This window comes from Anas acuta, chromosome 3, assembly GCF_963932015.1.
Source record: "Anas acuta chromosome 3, bAnaAcu1.1, whole genome shotgun sequence".
Classification (NCBI taxonomy): Eukaryota; Metazoa; Chordata; class Aves; order Anseriformes; family Anatidae; genus Anas; species Anas acuta.
This window is the reverse complement of record NC_088981.1, coordinates 50,097,654-50,118,794: the sequence shown is the minus strand read 5'-3', so window position 1 is coordinate 50,118,794 and position 21,141 is coordinate 50,097,654. Positions and strand designations below refer to the sequence as shown.

Sequence of the window (21,141 nt, the reverse complement as noted above, 5' to 3'; positions counted from 1 at the left end):
ACATGTGCAACAAAAGAATCAACTATGATACATTCTATAATACCAAATAAACCACTGCTCTACTTATACTGGGCATGTGGTCTCTCATTGCCTCATTTTTTGCTTGCTGGTGGTCATCAAATGTTTCCCAATGGGAAAAAAGTTTAATATGCTTTTCTTTCAAGCCAAGGTCATCTTCCATTGAACTGATACCACAATTTGCTGAAGAGTATTTTTGCCATCCTCTCTCCCAGAGACTAACCAGACTAATTTTCCAGGATGATTCTGTTGTTCTGAAATACAGTTCATCTTCAACAAGTTACATAATATTATTTATGAATGTGAGAAAAGGACCGGCACAAATGTCAGGTAGGGTGTTATATTTTTGTAAATGGTATGACCAGAGTTTATCTAGTTCTCTTCTACCTGGACTTTAAACAAAATGGTATCAATTTAAATATGCATTAGTTAGACACTAAAAAAATAGATTAATAGGCAGAGACAAAATGTGTGGAAAGCTGAGTTAACGTTGCCTCAATAGATATGGTACAGGGACATCAAGAAAACAGTGCCACATGTTCAAATTGTGATGTTCATATAGCTGACACAGCATGGTATGCCTTCATACTGGCAACAAAAACTTACTTGTCTTTATATGTAACTATAAATACAATCAGAAAACTTATCGATTTGTGCTACAAATCCCAAGCCCATTTACTGGGACGAGTGACAAATTAAAAAAAAAGAATTAAGAACCATCACTAACTTTAGTATTTGGCATCTTTTTATATGTATTGTAAGGTTCACATATCTATGTACCTGTAACATCACTTCACAATACAGATACAACCCAGGTTTTTGCTTCAGAACATTTGGAAAGCGTGTGAAAAAAAACACACAGAATGCAGTGCTTGGACAAGCAGACCCAAGTAATTAATTTCTGACAATATTGCAAGACATCACCTATCAGCTTCTAAGTATTCCCTTTTATAAAGCAAAACCAGACAGTAACTGTTCCTGCCTTTTTGAGGAAAACAAAGGCCAAATTCATTTTTGAAATGCAAACATTTATTTTAAAAGACCTGTGGTCATCCTCACTATTACAGCTTTAGCACAGCAGCCAGTAGCAAGTAAGGTCAGCCTTATTTACCTTACCCAACTTGAATATCATTTCACCAAGTTTTAGTGGACACTTAACATTGCCCACAATATTGAAAACACTGCTTTAGAGACTAAATCTGAACTTTAGACAAGCTGCCTTTAATACTTCTTGGGGCTGAGATAGGTACTTGTAAAATAGCTCTACTAGCAGGGTTTAAAAATTTGCTGAACAATACCCTGACAATTTTTAAATATTAGATGCTTGCCATTATTCATGCATCAGCACCTCCATGGAGTGTAAAACTGTTTGAAAACCTGAGTACGAGATTATCTGATTTCATAGTAAAGGACTAAAGGGGCATCTAGAACGTAAGTTTTAAGTGAAACTATCTCAGCTATTTTAATTAGTGGCTGTAAAGATACATTCTGTTAAATTTTTATAAAAATTCACAGCATGAATGGAACCCACAGCCAGTTCTAAATGTTATATAAACTAAACCAGTAACTGTTTTTGGCAAAAAGGAATATTTAACTAAACAGAAGTTGAAGTATTCTTACCACAATGAAGATGTTACCACATTTCACATTGCACATCCATAACACAAATGAAAACTCCCAGCATGACACATTCCAGTCATATTATTCACTTGACTTCTTTTAATGCAAAAATTGTGTATTCTCTTGTTTTGCACTTCACAGAATATGATGTGAATACAAGAATACTAGATCGGGGTCCAAGAAAAGACTATGCACAGGTCAACTATGTATACAATTTTCAACATGAAATTTTCCAAGCTTCCAGCTTTTCTGACGAAAGAAATGACAGCAAGCTTCCACTCTTCTTCAACAATAATGGTAAATATAGTGAGTCCTAGAGAGGGTAAGTGTAAGTCAGCTACTGTCCAGCAAGACAAACAACTTTATTCCAGCTCTCGGACCCCTGATTTATTGCCTCTCCTCACAGGAGGGTATAACACTGGCAGCAAGTACAACAGCACAAAAACTTTTGGCATATGAAATACTAACACAGGATTGACCCTGCATTGCCCCTGCCCATCACACTACTTCCTTTATCCCTTTTCCACATATTCCAGTTACCTGCTCTGTTCTCCAACTCTCAGCTAACCAACAGCTAAGAAACACTCCAGGTTTCTTTCTTTTTATGTTTCTATAAAGCTCCTCAGTTAAAGCCACGACTGAGGTAAAACAGTGTGTGATTTGTGCTAGGAAACAACAGTATCCAATGTTGAATACTTTTTTAAATTTCAATGTTCCTGCCAAAATTAATGAAAAACAAGATTTTTTCTCATCAGGACAAAATTAAACAGGTGTAATTGATGAGCATCATCAGAATTGGTACCACTTCTTGTCTTTGTACTTCAACATCATCTAAAAAACAAAGAAACAATTTAAAATTAATGTTTCTATAATGTACCAAAGAGTGCTATAACACAAACAAAGCATCATAGTTGAACAGTGGGGGTTTGGCATGATGAATTTTCTAATGGTGACATCATTGATGATTTTCTGGTCTCTGATAGAAAAAGACAATTTTGGAGAATGGGAAGGTTGCACAGAAGGTTGGGGGATGAAAGGAGATCTGCAGAAACACTCAAGAGAACAGCTATCCTTCGTAGTGACTGAGGAAAAAATGAACTTGGAGTCACAGACTGTTGGATCTTTAAGAACCACAGGAATCTCACACGGAGCATTACTTGTCTAATTCAGTGACAAATTCTTTAAGTAATGGGAAATAACAGGCCTTTTTGAAGCCTATATACCAGTCAGACAGATGGCATACCCTAGATCAATGTGCCAAAAAACAAAAGGTGCTTACCTTAATATTTAACTATTAGGAGTAATGATTGCAAGATAGAAATGAAGTCCTTTATAAATGACATTGCATTCCCTTTAGAACTCTCTAATATGTCTTCAAAGCAGAAGTCAGTTTCTTGCAAAGATTACATGTATTCAATAGACAACCAATTTAATTCTCTAAGTTTAACATGTAATAAACTCACCTCATGAGCATGTTTAGAGAAAGAATCGGCACTGTAAAGCATAGCTGCAGTTTTTTCTTCCAGTTCTCCTAGTTTCTGTCCTCGTTCATCTAGTGCCAACCGGGCTCGTGCTAGTTCACCAACTACACCAGATGCTGCTCCTTTGACACCTTCAATACCCCCAGGCCCGGGAATATGCTGGGCAAGACTTCTTGATGCCTTTCCAGAAGCTGATTCTCCAACTGGAGGCATTTGCAAAGCAGCAAAAAAAAAAAAAAAAAAAAAAAAGAATATTAAGGTTTCTTATCATTATGACATAAATATCAATATAACTGCTTTATAAAGAGTTTTTTTGTTTGTGTTTTTTTTTTTTTTTTAACATGGACAGCAAACAACCGTAAGCATGCCTATGAGCAATACTCACTACTCTGTTACTATTTAATCAAATTGAGATTTTAAAAACATATTTCAGAGTTTCCAGGCAATTTATAAAATTTTAACCTCGTTACAGTTCAAGCATGAAATTAAAACCCACAACAGTGTTGACATCACCGTCATTAACAGAATTATGCAGTTTTTAAACAATACAGCTTGCTTCACAAGAAGGGTGTTGGAAATTCAGCAAAGCAGAAGAACTCCAGTAATAGGAGCTGCAGTCAATACTGGAAGTGCTTTGCTGATACAGCCTACCAGCATAAATTTCTTACAGTGGGAGTACAGTTTTAGATTCAGACACCTAAAGACTAGGTATCAGTGATCCCATTAGTGTAAGCAAACACGTTTAAAAGAAAAGTAACATACATCTTGGAAAGACAGTGCAGTTGTATGAACAAATCAGTTCATCCTAAAATAAACACCCACAAGTAGTGAGCTGAACAGCTCTGCTCTGGTAACCATACTGACTATATCTCCTTTGCTCATAATGGGACATCAGCCACCTAGTTCAGTTTAGAAACTTAGACATTCTTATCTCTCTCAAGCTGAATTGTATAATCTACAAATATCAAAAGAAAGGACAAGAAAAGGCCTTCCTGGGTATTAAAGTCAAACCAAATAATCTTTTTATTTTTGTCTTACTATTTTTAAAAATGAAATGATGGTTAACATTTTTTCCCCTTAACCCTAACAAAGAATATTATTACTGTTAAATAAAAAAATTGCTGTAGTACTTCAGGATTTTCTGATCTGATTTTATGGTTCTAGGAAGAATGATTTTCATTTCAACCAATACTACATACAATTTGATTCTTAAGGAATGTACAGAAAATCATTTCACTTATCGCAGACATTCTGCTGTGATCCTCATGTTAAGTATTGCTATTTTGAATATGTTTTCAGATGTCTTAGTTGTCATTGAACTCACTGTCAGGCTACAATTCATTTGGATTTTTTTCCCTATTCAGCATTTTTATTCTGACAATTTGAGCCAAAAAAGCATTTTCTATTGAAAACCACAAAGCCAGAGACAGTTATAAAAACCACTTGAGATCTCCTTAAAAATAGGTCAGAGGAGTCAGTGCAAAATTGTGGAAACTTGAAATGATGTAAAATGATACCTTCTAAAGTTACAAGTATGCTTTTCTGTTGCCATGAACTCGTAATTTTCCCATGTCCCAGTCATACTAATTAAATGTATAATTTCTACATGCGAGTTTCTCTAATAGAATACTTGACTAACCTTTCAAATTATTATACGTACATAACTACAAATGACATTTTTAAATTGGAAAACACCTCTCAATATTTTTTATTTATAAATACACACATGTTCAAAATATACAGGAAAAGAAGTAAGGATTAATTTTTACTGGATAGATCAAAAGAACTTATAATAGAAAAGTTTGTCAGGGAGCCTTGTCTGTTTTAACAGCAACATTTCACATTAAAAAGGAAACAGTTCTACTTACCAATAAACTTGCATAAAATGATGTTTCAATTAGCAAATCTATGACTAAGTAGATTTAATTTCCTTTAAATATATTAAAATGTTACATACTACCACAATAAAAGGCTAATAAATATGTAATCAAGAAGTAATGACAAAATGCAATAAAATTTTGGCCAAATGTGAACTTAATTCAATCCTCTATTCATAGGACAATAAAGTCCAGTGATGAGTACAGTGCTGTACTCTCTCTCATTTCTGAGGCACAAGCCAAATGAGGAAAAAATCTAGTAGATGAATTGAATCAGAATAGTTTCCGTTTTCTTACTGTCCAAAGGTAGTGCTCTCCAGAACCAGTCCCTTTCAGTTTACCAGCATTAAGAGAATTATGGACAGTGCTATAGACTTAAAACAAATAAATATAAGATCAGTTGTCCCATTTGCTGTCTTATCATCCACTCTTGAATAAATAGGGTAAAGCAGCATGTCAGAAAACTAACATTTTCTGATCTTGTTGGTAAGGTGCACAACATGTAAAGCTATGAAAATTTATTTCTTATCATTCCCTTTCTCAGTTTCCTCTTCGGAAATGCAGTGTCCTATTAACACAGTCAGAACATTTTTCGAGAATCACTGGCTTCCTTGGGTGGAAATAACAGAAAAATAAAGAACATTAAAAACTTACACAGTTCTTCTCTGTCAAGTGACTGTGCCCCACCTCCGAACAGGCCTTTAAAGAAACCCCTATTTGGTGCTTCTGGTGTTTCTACAGGAGTGAAGAGCTCACCCAACATTTCCTTTGCAATAAAGAGATACAACAAGGCATACATTATTTCACACACAGATTAATGAAATGTTCTGTCATTTCAAACATTTAGTTTGTGGATTTGAATTTCAAAATAAATGTTTTAATAGGCATCTGACTTTGCAGTAGGCAGTCAATGCTACTTAGCAAATAAAAAAATAAAAACTTATTAGGAAATCTGTCCAGACCATCTGTTCATATAGCTGCAAGCTTATAGCTCAAGAATATTTGAATAAAGCTGTATTTTCCTCTCAACTCGGCCAACACTTCTGATCTTGTTTTGTTGAAACTGTATCCACAAATATTCATATCCACAGGTTGCAAAGCAGAATTTGCATAATGTATTTCTGCTATATCTGTATCCTACACAACTTTGAAGCTGAAGCATTGTAGCGAATCTGCTTGAATTCTTAGTACCCCTGGAACATAATAGTTTCCTTCAAGTATCTTAAGTTAGCAATCTCCACTTTAGTCTGCATGCATCTCCACCAGCTTCATTTGAACAAGAATTGTGCGCATATTAAACATGGAAGAAACTGTTTCAAATACAGGAGTATGGATGAAACAGTACAATATAAGAGTGGGGGAAATTCATCCTGAGTTTGACTCTACAGTGAGAAAAATCAGAGCATGATAGTTGAAGTGCAGCTTTGTGAGGAATATAATTACTGTAAGCACTGTGAATTTAAAACAGACTTGGAGGATAGCCATGTTAGAAGATTGTAAATTTGGTTTTATTAATTACCTGGAGATTTTCACATGTTTCTTGACTGTAGGTGAGCCTCTGTATTTCAGTTGGTGAGACAAGATAGAGTGCTTGTCCATTATTGGTGAAGCAGAATGTCCTGGCTATTCGCATGTTGGTGAGTGGCAGGTAATACACATCCAACAGTGGCCTTAAACTTGGCAAACTTAAGAAAGAATAAATAAAATTAATAAAATGTAACAGGATTAACTATTATTGATCAAATGGTTCATTTTTAAAGCACACTATTTTCCTCCTCACTATCTGAATAAGTACAACAAACACAGGATATCATTTAATGCAGTTAGGAAAAATTTCAAAACAGAACTATGCAATCTTCCAGTTAGCACCTCAACAAGAAAAAACACATCTGCAACAGCTGCATGTGAAAGCACTGATACTCTTTTAAATGATACTCTGAGTATATATATCACAGGTACACTTAAAGTACTATTCAGTAATTACTAATTAAATATTTTAATACCTGCTTATTTTTTTTCTTTCATATACAATTAAATACCCTGTCTCTTCTTTCAGATGAAGATTTTCTTCTTGAATAAAACCACAAGTCTGAAAGAACTGTTTGTATAATGCAGGCAGGAGTGCTTTCAAAGGATGACAGAATTCAGTAATTTCAAACAACATTTTTGTGAATTTATACCCACCTTTTTTTTTTTTTTTCCTGAGTGTATATTTAAGAGGAAATCCTCTTAAATCAAGGTTTTGCTTACCTTATATTTTCTGTTTCTGCATATGGAACTGCAGTACTTACTGCATCAGGCTACTAAAGAACAGATGCAACACACTCATGCTGTAATAATGCTCAAGCTACCAAACATTCCTCTCCCTCAAAAAAATACTAAATGCATGGATAACTTATGTCTTAATGAATGGAACCCAAAATGAACCCTTACCTCAAAAATATTATTTGTGAAATTTCTCTAAAAATAGAATTTACACAAAATCTTAACTGAAAATCTATCGACAATATATTAAGCAGCTTTTACTGCAGATATCATCTACCTAAGATTACTGGTTCTAAAGACTTAAGAAAGCAGAACAAAGTGAAGCTGAAACTAATGATAAAGTTAAAAGTATAGTGGATAGCAATAATGAGCTGCCTCCCACCCCCCCTTTAGTACGACACTGAAATTTCTAAATGTTAAGCTTGCATGTTACAGACTGTGCATTGTCCAATAGCAGGAAACTGACAAAAGGAAGGAGAGTAGATACCTGTAGAACTTTCCTCTAAAGTCATGTTAAGAAATAAAAAGCACTATTTTTCTGTAAGCACATCATCCAGCTATGACACATCTGCACTGCTTGTATGTAAAATAGGAATATTCCTAGACTGCGTTAGTAAGAGGAAACTGCTTTGCCTCAGACTGCTGGAAGCATCAAATAATCCTTATAGCTTTGAGACAAATCATGACAATATTAGGTCACATAGGACAAGCATGGCATTAATGACAGCATTTTCAGAGTATCAAACAAACCTGTAGCAGAATGGTCTTACCTAAATTTATATCTGTAGATAGGCATTGGGCATCTTGGGCATGACAATGCTCTGACAACTTTACACAAATGGCAGCAATTTCATGCTTATGAAATATCCTCTTAGATAGGTCCAAATCCCTTGGCAAGCAAGTGTAGCTGCCACCAGAAATAACTATTTCTGAAATAAATTCATGTTGTTCTAAATAAACTCATGACAAGAAGTCATGTCAGGGCAAGGTTGTCATAGGAGCCAATCAATTCAATATTTATAATTTAGCACCTACTTCTCAATGCAAAGTTCATTAGAAAATAATTGATCCTGAGAGAAACAGGATTTGTTTGAATATATGGAACATGAACATTACCAAATTCAGCTTCAATTATGGAAAAAGCAATACTTGCCCTGCAAACAAACAAGATGAGCAGCATTTTCTAGAGATGTTTAGAATGTATGTTGGGGTATAGATCAACAGAGCTACCAACAGACTTAAAAATAAAGACCTACTTTTTAAATTATGATATGAAACAGCTTTAGTTTTATTCCTAGAAGCTCCCTGGTGAAATTAATATCTTTTTACAGAATTTCCCAAGCTTAGTACTTGATATTTGCAACTTTTAAAATGATCTTTTAGGAATTGTACTGGCACAATTTTGAGTGCCATATTCCACATTCATCTTACCATTAGCCACGAATAAAACGTAGGTGCAAGGATATAGGTATATACAGTCTTCTCCCCCCTCCTACTGCTACTCAGAATAAAACTGCATTTGCAAATACGCAAGAGAAAGGACAGGTAAAAGTTACAAATGTGACCTTCAAACATTACTTTTATGCATGTTTAAATTAATAACTTAAACCTCTTAATTTAGATGATTTTTCTATACTGCAACTGTCATCAATTTTACCTTTATAGCCTGAGTTTAAGGCCTTTGTGACATAAGCAAGCTACAGAACAAAACAGTAAACTCAAGACATGATTGAGAAGCAAACAGAACTGTAACAGCTGCACAAAAAACATGCAGAGCTATGATTAGCTGAAGGTCTAACTTAAAGCAGTCTCCTCCATCAAGGAGTAAGCTCATGTTTGAGACAATCTTCATGAGTTCAAGGACTTATAATTTGTTGAATTGCTCTAACTTGAGTTAGCGATAAATAATAGGAATATATAATCAAAAGTATCCTGGTCCAGATGTTAGAGGTTCATCAACACTGAGGTGAATGTACATTTATTTTATTGATATTATTCTGGAAAAATAACTTGAGTTTTATCTAACTTAAGACTCATTTTTTACTTATATATATGTATGTGCATCTTACTATCAAGGAGGTCTTACCTAAAAGTCATAATATGTCCATTGGCACAGAAACATGCAAGGCAGATACTGTTACTCAATGACACTATGTCTCCACGAAGAACAAAAGAAGTCTCTGTTATGTTTTGCTTATAAATACAGTTCTGGGATGGCAGTGAGATAACTTTTGCTTGCTTTTCAGAACATATCACTGCATATTGGTTTTCACTGATTTCCTGAGAGGAAGAGGGGGACACTGAAACAGGTCGTCGCTTTTTCAATTTATCTTTTTCATCTTTATCTTCAGGAACATTGTGTTCTCTCCAGGGTTCATGTGCTGGTGAGACTAAGGATCCTGTGGTATCCAGAAAAGCCATTCTCAAGATTGCCCCTTTTAGCCTCAGGATGGTTCCTAAGAAACAGAAGTTGAGATTTCTAAAACAGTTCTAAGTTGAATTTTAAATACAAAAGATTTCTTTATGAAGTTAGCAGAATGAAAGCTAAACAAGAACTTAGACTTGCCTAAACAAAACAGAAGTAAAACCTTTGGATATTAATCTGAAAACCAATGAAGCATGTGCAAGTGCACATACCTATTCAATAAGATGCTATACCAGTTTTCAAAATTTAAGTGTCTGAATATGCTCCATTAACATGAATAGTAATGTATTTATTAAAATAATAGAGCTGGAATGCATATTTGTAACAAAGTTTACAAACATGCATCATGTTCTGCAATGACGTTGTAGTAGGAAAGCTAAATCTATGCCTAACAGCACATTATTCAGTGTTTATCTTTATTTAGGCAACATTCTGAAAACCATTAAGACATCATTACAACAAAATCAGTTGCTGCGTATCAGTAAAACAAGATCTCTCAGTAAATCACAGGAATACTTCATCATTAGTATTTAAACCATTAAAATACACAGACCTTAATTTTTATTTATTTTTTCCATGATTCTGTAGAACTGAAAGTTTCCTACCATACTACTGAAGAAAAAACAGAATACACATCTTCTCTATTATCTCTGTTTAACTACTGCCATCCACTACATTAAAATGAGAACATCTACTTTTCTCAACAGATATACTTTGATTTTTTTCTTTTAATATTATGAGATTATATTCTCAACTCTGGAACATTAAAATTCTGATAATAAAAGTAACCAATCTATATTGTTAACCTTATTAGCTAGATCAATGAAGTATGTATTAGTTTCCAATTACTCCGTAGCTGAGAAAAATAGTTTCTTAACATAATAAAATAAAAGCATGAGAAACAACAGCAAGATTTATCTTTAGGCTGTACTCTGCTTTCTACTCACCACTAGGAGAAACAATTACTGGCTGAAGAAGTCTTTGCTCTCCTCCTGGGGGTAGGTTCAGTACAATGACAAGCACTGTACCCAGGGTGGTCCCAACCCACAGGCACGGGGAAGGTGACGTATCAGCTTTTCTTGTGAAAGTCTCACAAAAATGAAGAGCTGAAATTGCCTCGCGTGACTCTTTATCAATGCTAGTTACACTAGAACTCCTGGATCGACTGAAAGAATTGTCTTTGACATCTGAAAACAGATAGGTATTAATGAGAAAGAGCAAAATGCAGGAATTAAGAAAATTGAGATCACCTTTTAGTTTTGTTCTTTGGTATGTATTATACTACTGCTTTTTATTACTACTTTATTCTTCCTTAATCATATTTCTACTATGATTTTTCCTTAATCATATTTCTTTTTGATTCTATTTCCAACAAAGCACCCAATCTTTCTTTGCAGAGGTAGCGAAGTAATTGCCATGAATGACTTATCACAGAATGGTTTGGGTTGGGAGGGACTTTAAAGACCATCTTCTTCCAACCCCCCTGCCATGGGCAGGGACACCTCCCTCTAGACCAGGTTGCTCAAAGCCCCATCCAGCCCAGCCTTGAACACCTCCAGGGTTGGAACATCCACAGCTTCTCTGGGCAACTTGCTCCAGTGCCTCACTACTACTTTCTTACTAGTATCAAATCTAGACCTGCTCTTTTTTAGTTTAAAACTGTTATCCCTTAACCTGTCACTACACTATAAAGCATACTGGACATTTCTGCCTTCTTGAGACAAAGAGTAAAAGTTATCATTAAACAACAGGAGTTAAAAATATATATATATATAAAAAACTGTCAATTAGCTCATTGATCAGATAAAAAATGGCAAACAGCTTAATGATTTTTTTTTGAATATTTAACTATGTTAGTTTAAGAAGGACAGGGACAACCAGACATCATGATTACACAACCTGTAAGGACTTACAATATTGTCCCACTTCAGGAAACTGCATGAGTTTTCATAGGCCATTTGCACACACCTGAACTTTTAGTAAGAGAAACATCAAATGCTACCAAATGCCACTTGGCACTGCTATGAAAAGCTGAAGATCTCCTTTTTGAATACAGTACAATATGGCAGTAACACTCTTCATCGGGATGTCTTAGTCTTTTTGCTTGGCAAATACGGTTCTTATAACAGAAAGTGAATTATCATATTAACAAAAAAAATTAAAAACAAACCATGCTGCTCTATTCTAGCTGTGTGTTGTCTGTACCTGTGGTGATACTTAATACATCAGCATGCCTGAAGTTATCTGTGCACTCCAAATTAATGCTTTACTTTCTCAATGCGTCATTCCACAATTTCAGCACGAGACAACACTTCCCAGTAAAGTCTGGTACACTTTATTTATATCATGACTTCCTAAAACTAAGTTATTATTTTAGATCTTCAGGTGGTGCACGGAACATTTCTTAAGCAGGATTATGAAGTGAAGAGCAACGTTTAACTGCATACATACTAGAACTATCAATATGGTAATTTCATTAAATAATTGCAACTTTTCTACAAAGAACACCCAACATGCATTTGAAAAAATCTTACAAACTAGATTTCAGCTGACAAAATACAGACATGTAGACAATATAAACAGTGAAACTCTCAGGAGAGATTTGTTTCATTCCAACAAGGATAGAAAAGTTATTGTCCTGCCTTGTTTTTATTTTATTTAATTCAAATGTAAAAACATCAATCATAAAAATAAACTAGGTCAACCACTCATATGCTGACATCTCAAGTTTTCACATTTAAAAACATTGCCTAGGAAAAACATCAAATCCAGGATAAAATGATGAAAATCCTTTTATATTTTTTTAATGACCACAACCTCTTAGAATGCTTGTTCCTTCAAGTTTGAATATTTACTGGCTTTTTGTTTTTTCCAACTGTAACAGATTAATCACACATTTGAATTTTGCTGACACTAAAATACATATTTGCAAAAAAGGCATAAATATTCTGTAAACCAAATTAAGGCCAAAAAACCTGGAATATATTGATATATTCAGAATTTAAAAATGCAAACCAACTGTAAACCATCTGCATGAATAAAAGATAACTCAAATCCTAGCATCTCACTAGAACATGGGACTACATGTGGTTTCATTAATTATACCCCTTCGACTAACAATTTGAGAACATACTTTCTATACTTCTTATTTCAGAAAAGATCCTTCTCCTCTTCCTGAGAAAGATACAATTACCGCAACAGGCATAAGATGTACTTTTATTCAGTTGCAGCTGGTTGAACATTTGAAAAGCATGTGTACAAATTCCAGAAGTATTGGAACAGACAGGGAAACACAGAAATTAACTAGCCAAACAATACAGGCGTTGTAGAGAGCGGACAACTCATTCAAAGAGGAGAACTGGGAGTGAAAGATTTAACTGCATTAGTGCATATTCTTTATCCTGAAGTCAGGCAAGAATCTAATTTCTTAATAGATTAGTTTTGAATGAAGAGGAAGTTACAATAGTGTGACTACAAAACCACTTTATCAGAAGGAAGGAAAGATGAGCCTCTTCTAAGCAACTAAAGCTAGGACCTAGTGGTAATGGTACCTTAATCATCTGGGTTACAACATTGAAAAACAATGGTATAATGCCGACTACAGTATGCTTAAGACAATTTCTATTTTAGGAATTGGAAGATAAATATAGAAGCACATTTTGTTTTGGCTACTTAGAGAGAACAGGGAGTAGGTCAAAGATTTAGAGACAAAAGTATTTTGAAAGAACACAACCATGAAAGAGTAAATGTGATCAAGGTTCAAGAAGCCATGGAAGAAAATGAGAGAAAATACAGATAATGAACTTGTGAGAAAGACATTTCAGAGCTGTCTCCTAGATCCAGTACATATGGTCACCTAAGTGACAAAAAAAATACAAGCAAGCTGAGTCACTGAAGAACCCTATGCAAAAGCTATTCCACTAGCAGAAAAGATGGTTAGTCAAATAAAAACAGACTTATCATTGCCTAAGGAAGTTATTTACAGACCTGAAAATTTAAGAATTCTATACAGAACAAAATGAGGTGTGTAAGTGCAGACAGCTACACATGGGATGAAGTCAAGCAAAACCAAAGACCATTACAACTAAGTAGTAAAGAAATACACCAGAAGTGAGTTGACCAGAAAAGCTCCATTATTTCATTAGAACAGCAAATATTAAATCATGTAAAGAATGCTGGCAATTTTAGCATTAGAAAATACTGTTTTAGCATTCTCTTTTCTCCTTGCTCCAATTAAAAAAAAGAACAACTATGCACTTATTGCTATTGAAGAATTTCAAATAAAAACAACAGTAGAAATAGAATGAATTTGATAACATTTAAGCATAAATGCGTTCCAGTTTGCAAAGGCTGATCAAGTTCACCCTAAGCTGAAATTATCCCTAAACTGTCAGTAAAAGTAGTAAGGAAGAACAAACACAGTGAAAAGACAAATGAATTTTTTGTGTTCCTTAGTGCTAATGATGCCATGTTTAAATCATTCTAGTGCTACACAGAAGACCTTTAGAAAGATGAAGGAAAACACAAAGTCCAGAGGCAATTAACAGAAGCCATTCTAGATTTAGACAATGTAACTTAAAAGTAGCTTGATTTTGTTAAAAACTAAAACAAACCTAAACCTATCTGCAAAAATGAAGATTAGCAACGTGATGACAGCTTTCAACAGCATAAAAGATGGACTAGCAAAGAGAAACAACAATAGCTATCCATGTTCCTTGTGGAAAGGACAAGAAAAAAAGCTAAGTTAATATGGAAGGAAGAAGTATTGTTTGAACAACAGGAAATTTGTTTAACTGGCTATAAAACACAAACTTTGTCTGGTATTTTTCTAGAAACTTATTTATTGGAGGCTCATGAATGAGAGGTTAAGCTGCCAGACACCTGGATCCTTGCCATAGCAATGGATTAAAGGATTTCTGAGGGTTTCTTCCAGCTTCACATTTCTCTGAGCAGAGCAAGCTGTAATGTAAGTCAGGGTGGTCTAACTCTTAAGTTTCAGGATATTCCAGTGCCATCAACTCTTCCCTTGCTGATAGCAAGGGTTGTCAAATACACGGTTCTGCAGCTGACAGTCCAATCCTGATCTGTTTTCTGCTGGGGTTGTACAGGGGATTCTGCTGCAAGAGGGGAAAGGGAGCTGTGGCAGACAGAAGGCAGCTTTCATATACAGGCTATATCTACTGCTGTAGGTCTACAGCTGTCCCTGATCATCTTTTTCTCTAAAAGGCTGGATCTGCTCTACAAGCTGGTAGTCAACTTTTGATGAAAAAGCTCTAAAAAAACCCCTAGTCATTTGTATGTTGTTTTAGTTACGCAAAACCTTAAGCATTACAAACTTCGCAACTTATTTGCTTATTATGTAAAAAGGTATTGTACTTTTTCAAGAAAATTGAAATTCTCAGACTGGCCATCTACCCAGCAAACAGCTGTATGTTATTTTCATTTATGGAGAGTGGTCACAAGACAATTACTATTTGTAAAAAGCATCCAACTATTTGTTGAGCAGACCTCAACATATCCTGTTGTTCCCAAGATACTGCATTTTTCAATTTAAAATATATCAGATGGTTTTAAACAGGCAAGCAATTTTCCTTATAATAAATTACCTGCTTATTCAACACTTTTTCTATCACAGCACTGTTTTGAAAGTAGGAGTGACAGATGCCTAAAAATTATGACAAAAATGTGATAAGCCATGTACAAAATTTGCAGGCTTACCTTATGATGACAGCAATGACATTTTGTGCCTGAGAGCCCCCAAGGAGAGTGGAATTAAAATTTTAGTTCTATACTTCAGATAATGCAACTCAGTCATGATAGTTTACATAAGTAAGGACTCTTTAATGTATGCACACTCTGCAAAACAGTTTCAATAAAAATAAAATCAACTATGTAAACTTACCTAAATCAGGCTTTAACTCAGTTGGCAAACTTAGCTTCCTGGACATCTTTGCTGAAAAGTGAAGTATATCTTTTTTTTAAAAAGAATAAACATAATTCTGCTGGCCTTTATTTGCCTCTTTCCAAACATTTAATAAATTATTGTTCATTACATTAACTGCAGTACTTAACAGGATTTCTATTAAAGCAGAGCCCGACTTTCACAAGTGAAGGGTGCAAAGTAGAACGTGGAAGATACCACAGTCTTTAAATACAGCATTTTATTACTCTTGCCCAACTTCATTTCCCCTTACACTTCTGAATGAACTTGATGGATTGGATGAATTTTGCTTTGGCTCAAACTCAAATTTTATCTCTTTGGGTAAGAGAAGATAATGCAGACTCAGTTACTGCAAGACTATACACTGAAGTTTTCAGAAATTTAACATCCCCTCCACCCTTCTTCTGCCCTACTTCCTGATCACACCTGAGATACTTCAAAAAAGAAAACAGATGAAATTTTAATTGCTCTAAAATGTAACAGGTAAGAGTACATGTGTAAAATAAGCTAGTAATCTGAGATGTAATCAGCAATCTTAAAAGAATGAAATTACAAGGAATAATTATATATGATCCGCAGCATACAAATGTAACATGCAAAAAAGTCAAATTTCAACAGTACTGGTCATGTGAAAAGTAGAGCTTGATATCATCACTGACATAGAGAATTCTGTTTGTAGGAACAGAAATCTTATGGCTTATTTAAAAGGCAGTATTATGCTAACAAACATTGATAAAGTAATAGTCACTAGTAGACTTGTAGCCATACATCCTTCATTTTTCTTTTAACAATTAGTAGAAGGAATAATTTTGATATAGCTTAACTTCTAGACCAGGGCTAGAATTTGAATTTCTCAGCCACATGCCTAAATTTTGATATATCATTTAGTTCTTCACTGTCTTTTAAGGGTAATACTTCTCCACCTAAATAGATGTTGGATACCTGTCATTAGGCAGATTGAATCTTGCTGCTTCTCTGTTAAAAATGGGAGTTCGCTTATTGTAATTATCTTTTTTTTTTTTTTTCACAGAAATCATTGTTTGCAACATGTCCTGAAGAAGAGTGCATGATTTAAAGTTACTTCCACTCCTTCAAAAGGAGAAGTACTTCATTGTATCATCAATTATGCTCATCAATATTACAAATGCTAGTTATCTGAATGGTTGAACAGTTTTATTCCTGTCATACATTATGAAAATTTGAGAGTAAGGCTCCAGAAATAATCTTCTCATTTCCTCCACATGTCATTGTTACAAAGTATGTCCTGTTCAAATTAAATTCAACTCAGACCACAATGCTAGTTATTTTAACTTACTTTAGTGTAGACTGAAATGGAAAAGGGTGCTGCACCTACATGTTTTCTACCCTCACAGCCTTGCATTGGCATCTGCCTGGCTTAATGATGAGGCCAAAGCTCATCTTCAAGAAGTTTTTGCCAGAGGTTGTTTTCAGCAAGACTGACTTGTTTCAGATCAGTACTCAGCTATACATATGGTCAACTGTGGTACAACACTGCACTAATGACAACGAACCCTTTTTTCTGCTGTCAGCTTGAACTTGCATCAGCTTGGTGCAACAACATGGAACCTCATCTGGAATTAGGAATTATAAGACAGGTGATCCTCATCATAAGACTTATTTTCTGTTTTGGACATGTAAATCATAAGAAGCTGAGATACTGAACAAAAGCTGAAACATGCACACTAAAATTGATCTGGTTTTGGCTTTTCACAGCTTTTACCATGTGTGAATATCAGTAACGATTAGTTTATTTAATCATTTTAAAGACTAGAGTGGTTACTTTTGGCTTCTCAGATCAAAGTGTTTAACAATTTTAACAACTCGGGAAAAATGGCAAGAAACACAAGGTATAAGGCAACAGGTCATACAAAATACAGGTTCGTGTGTCAGATCCTAAGAGTCAATCCCCACTTTTGGCTTTTTTGTTCTCTAGTAAAAGGCCAGCTGCATGGTCTAGGTTGACAGGGTAAAACAAATCTGCCCAGCATCTTCTTCAGTACATACTAAAAAATGCCTCTCATTAATAGGACAACAGGATACAAAAGGTAAGACTGTCATTACTAGAAACCATGAATTAATGTTATGAAGAAAACTTACAGTTCAAAACATACTTCAATGTGTCAAAAGCCTCAATAATTCCAATGTAAATAAACAAGAGCCTATTTAAATAGCAGTACTGCCATCTTGTGCTTAGATAGAGAAGTGCCTGAAGATGCAATAAGAAAATAGGAATATTTCACCAGCTAAATCATTTTTTTAACAGTACTTGGTATAATAAACCGCTTGCATTCATATGTGGCTTATAGTTTACAATAGTTTTAAGAAAATTCAGTTTTTCCATGACTTAGATGAAAAACAGCAATACTGCCAGACAGCTAGAGAACTACCACATAAAAGATAATGATCGGAGAAAAGGAAAGGAAATAGGATTGAGATGTCAGTGTCAGGCTTTTGACTCTATTTGTAGAACAGGTGATGTCAACTGCCCCTTCTGAGCGTAACTGACCTCAAGTAGCAGCTGTGATGCCACTGCTGAATACCTCTACCCCATTTACAGCCAAGGCTGCCTTTCTGCAACCAGCACAAGACAAGGAGTCAGACTAGGGAATAATTCTGCTTCTCTTGCCTCTGCTTAGACCCACACTTTATACTTCTCTAAATTAGAAAACCTGAAGTTGTACATAGGCCACATACACACATTATTTTGCTTATTTATATAACTAAACGTACATTATGAAAATATGAGATTAGAGAATTGTCCAAGAACAACATCCACGATTCTTGGAGATTTCTCATATGTCAGTCTTGAAGTGGTAAAAAAAAAAAAAAAAAAAAAAGGTTAGCTTTGCTAACTGTGCTATTTTTCAGTATAGCAGGCTCAACCAATTCAACGAAGAAAATCTGAAGACTACCTGAGACATATCTGAACTGTCAACAGGAAGCTATGGCTTAAAGTAATAGTTATATCTTATTTTGCAGTATGTTACCCTGAGCTATGTTACAAAACATTACATTGTATAGCACATTAGTTTGAAAACTGTAAACTGTTTTCTCATATATTCCCTATTCAAGGAAACAGTCAAAACCCTCTACTAAAAAAAATTCTCTAAACCTAAAATAAAGTGAGACAAGTATCTTGGTGTTTTGACAGACAAGAGAATAGTTTACATGAAGCATAATTCATTTAACATTTAATGAGATATACCTAACCAGCTTAGAATTTTCTTTCTTGCTAGTATTTTAGACATACTCAAGTTCCTATATGATTCAACGTTTGACAACTGTATAAAAGGAAAAATTTAAATTACCAAATTTCATGATGCTTAAAGAATCAAATACTGTACTGGTGACAGTTAAAGAAATAGATTATCAATGCTGAGATGTCTAAATTTTTTAGAAGAATAATTAAGTCATTTTACAACAGAATGCCTGAATCAGACAAAATATTAAAACGCTGGAAAAAAACACTGGCATTAGGGCATCTGAGAACTTAACCTTTGATTCTGTGAAAATGGAATTAAAAGTCAATGACTTTAGCATTGTTTGGCAATTTTAGTTGTACACTTCATAATGTGAAAAGCCTTATGTTAATGGTAACAGCTAAGTACAGAAATTTTGAATTGCAATTACTCTGCTTAGATTTGCCTAATGATATCATTTGCAATTGTTCTTAAACTTGCAGATTGCAAAAAAGAAATAAAAATGATTTTACTGAAGAATGTAGTCTGAAATAATTATAGAGGTATTGAAGTCTACAATATTTTTGAAGTCTACAATAACTTCACTAGAGCTTCTTACAGAAATGGATGTTGTAATACCTCAAGTTCTGGAAAGATTCATATTGATATATTAAGTCACATACCAGTCATTGTACCAAATACTTTACTGACACAAACGTGTAAAACAGCTAAAGATATTGCTTCAGCTCGAATCAGATCACAATGCCTTTCTACAAAAATTACACGGTCTTAGACATGAAATACCTATTTTTTTCTCTTTACGTCTAACACACTTTTCAACAGGAATTCACAGAACATGAGTTACATTTTCAAACGTTTGTCATTCCCAAGAGAAATGTTTGCATCACATAACGGCCAGAGTATTTTCTATAAATTCCTAGTTGGTTAAACCAAGTATCTCCTTGTATCTAAGGTAATTGCAACTATTCTGAAGTTCACCCCAATGCAAATGAAGGGAAAACGTGACCCTAAAGCCACATATTAACAATAGACCTTTGGATAGGTACATCCACAATTTTTTTTTCTTTTTACCTCCTAAATACTCGTAAAGACAAAGCTGAAACGTTGGTTCATGAAACATTTGCATTTTAACTTATTTATACTACTGTTGCAATCTTTGATGGTTTTTGATCCTTCAATGAAGTAAGAACCCTTGCCTGATACTGTCACTAATGATACAAATCAATGGAAATGAAGATGCTTCTATATAAAAGCTTTAATAAAATTATTAAATTGACAATGGTTTCATATTTCTAAATAGATGCATTTTCTGTTACCACCTTACAGACCTATCACTGAAATGAGATTACTTCTGTCTTTGTCAGCAGTTTTCTCTTACTGTTCACATCTGACAAAAAACACAGGGGTGATATTAATAGCGACTGAAATTAACTATGTAAACTATTCTTTTTTTGTAACCCATTTTGACAGGTTGTATTTCACACATGGATAAAGACCTGAAAGTACTTGAACTGATTGCATGATATGCCAGTGCAAAAAGCTATAACCATGCTACATACACACAAACTCATTCTTGTGAACACAGTTGATTGTAAATTGTGTTCTTTCATACAACAGTGTGAAGATAATGACAGAAAGTAACACTCACATTTTACAAAACTCATTTTCCATTCACATTTAGCTGACAATTCCATTTAAAACAACGAAAATGCAAAAACATGCAACTATTATTAGCACCAAAGAAGTGGCATAGCATTTTGCCTTATTTTACATATACCAAAGAGCATACAATATAAGTTCAGAAAGTCATGCAGAGGAAAGATGCTGGGTATAAGGTATAGAAAACATAGTAGTGGAGAAAAAACAAGAACATTCCTTGCACAGCATCCAACTAACAGAATGCAGATGAAATAATTACATTTCTTCAGACTTCCATTACACTGTGCAAGGTACACAAAGTATGGTCTGACTGGGAAACAGTTATGAATTACACATCCAATGCATTCATTATGGCCTCTGCATTTAACTTACACCCAGAAGAAGGCATTGCTTGTAAACATTACGCTATTTTAGCTGTGAAAAACATTCACACTTTTTTTTGAAAGGCTTCAAGCTGAAACAGATGTCAACAGTTCTATAGAATTATCATTAGCATGTTTTATTAATACCATAATATTACTCTTTTAAAAAAGGGAAAATAAAGTAATGCACCAACACATTATAAGACCTCATATCTTGTGCAAAAAAAATAAGTTTAGAAGAGACTGCTTTGGGATAAAAGGAAAATACCTCA

At 34.4% G+C, this 21,141-nt stretch overlaps 1 protein-coding gene across 8 annotated transcripts in view; it reads right to left on the bottom strand.

The window, feature by feature from the left end:
* Positions 1-1,714: 1,714 nt before the first annotated feature.
* The window catches only part of STXBP5 (syntaxin binding protein 5), a 107,003-nt gene continuing 87,576 nt past the window's right edge, over positions 1,715-21,141 (bottom strand). For 5 of the 8 annotated variants that reach the window (XM_068677033.1, XM_068677032.1, XM_068677035.1 and 2 more), the window contains 7 exons: positions 15,589-15,639; positions 10,634-10,873; positions 9,348-9,717; positions 6,516-6,681; positions 5,651-5,762; positions 3,102-3,322; positions 1,715-2,469 (listed from right to left, as the gene is read on the bottom strand). In XM_068677033.1, the coding sequence (XP_068533134.1) occupies positions 2,428-2,469; positions 3,102-3,322; positions 5,651-5,762; positions 6,516-6,681; positions 9,348-9,717; positions 10,634-10,873; positions 15,589-15,639 (1,202 nt within the window). In that variant the 3' untranslated portion in view covers positions 1,715-2,427. The remainder of the gene's footprint in view (positions 2,470-3,101; positions 3,323-5,650; positions 5,763-6,515; positions 6,682-9,347; positions 9,718-10,633; positions 10,874-15,588; positions 15,640-21,141) is intronic. The other 3 variants (XM_068677036.1, XM_068677039.1, XM_068677040.1) reach the window with 1 other exon arrangement.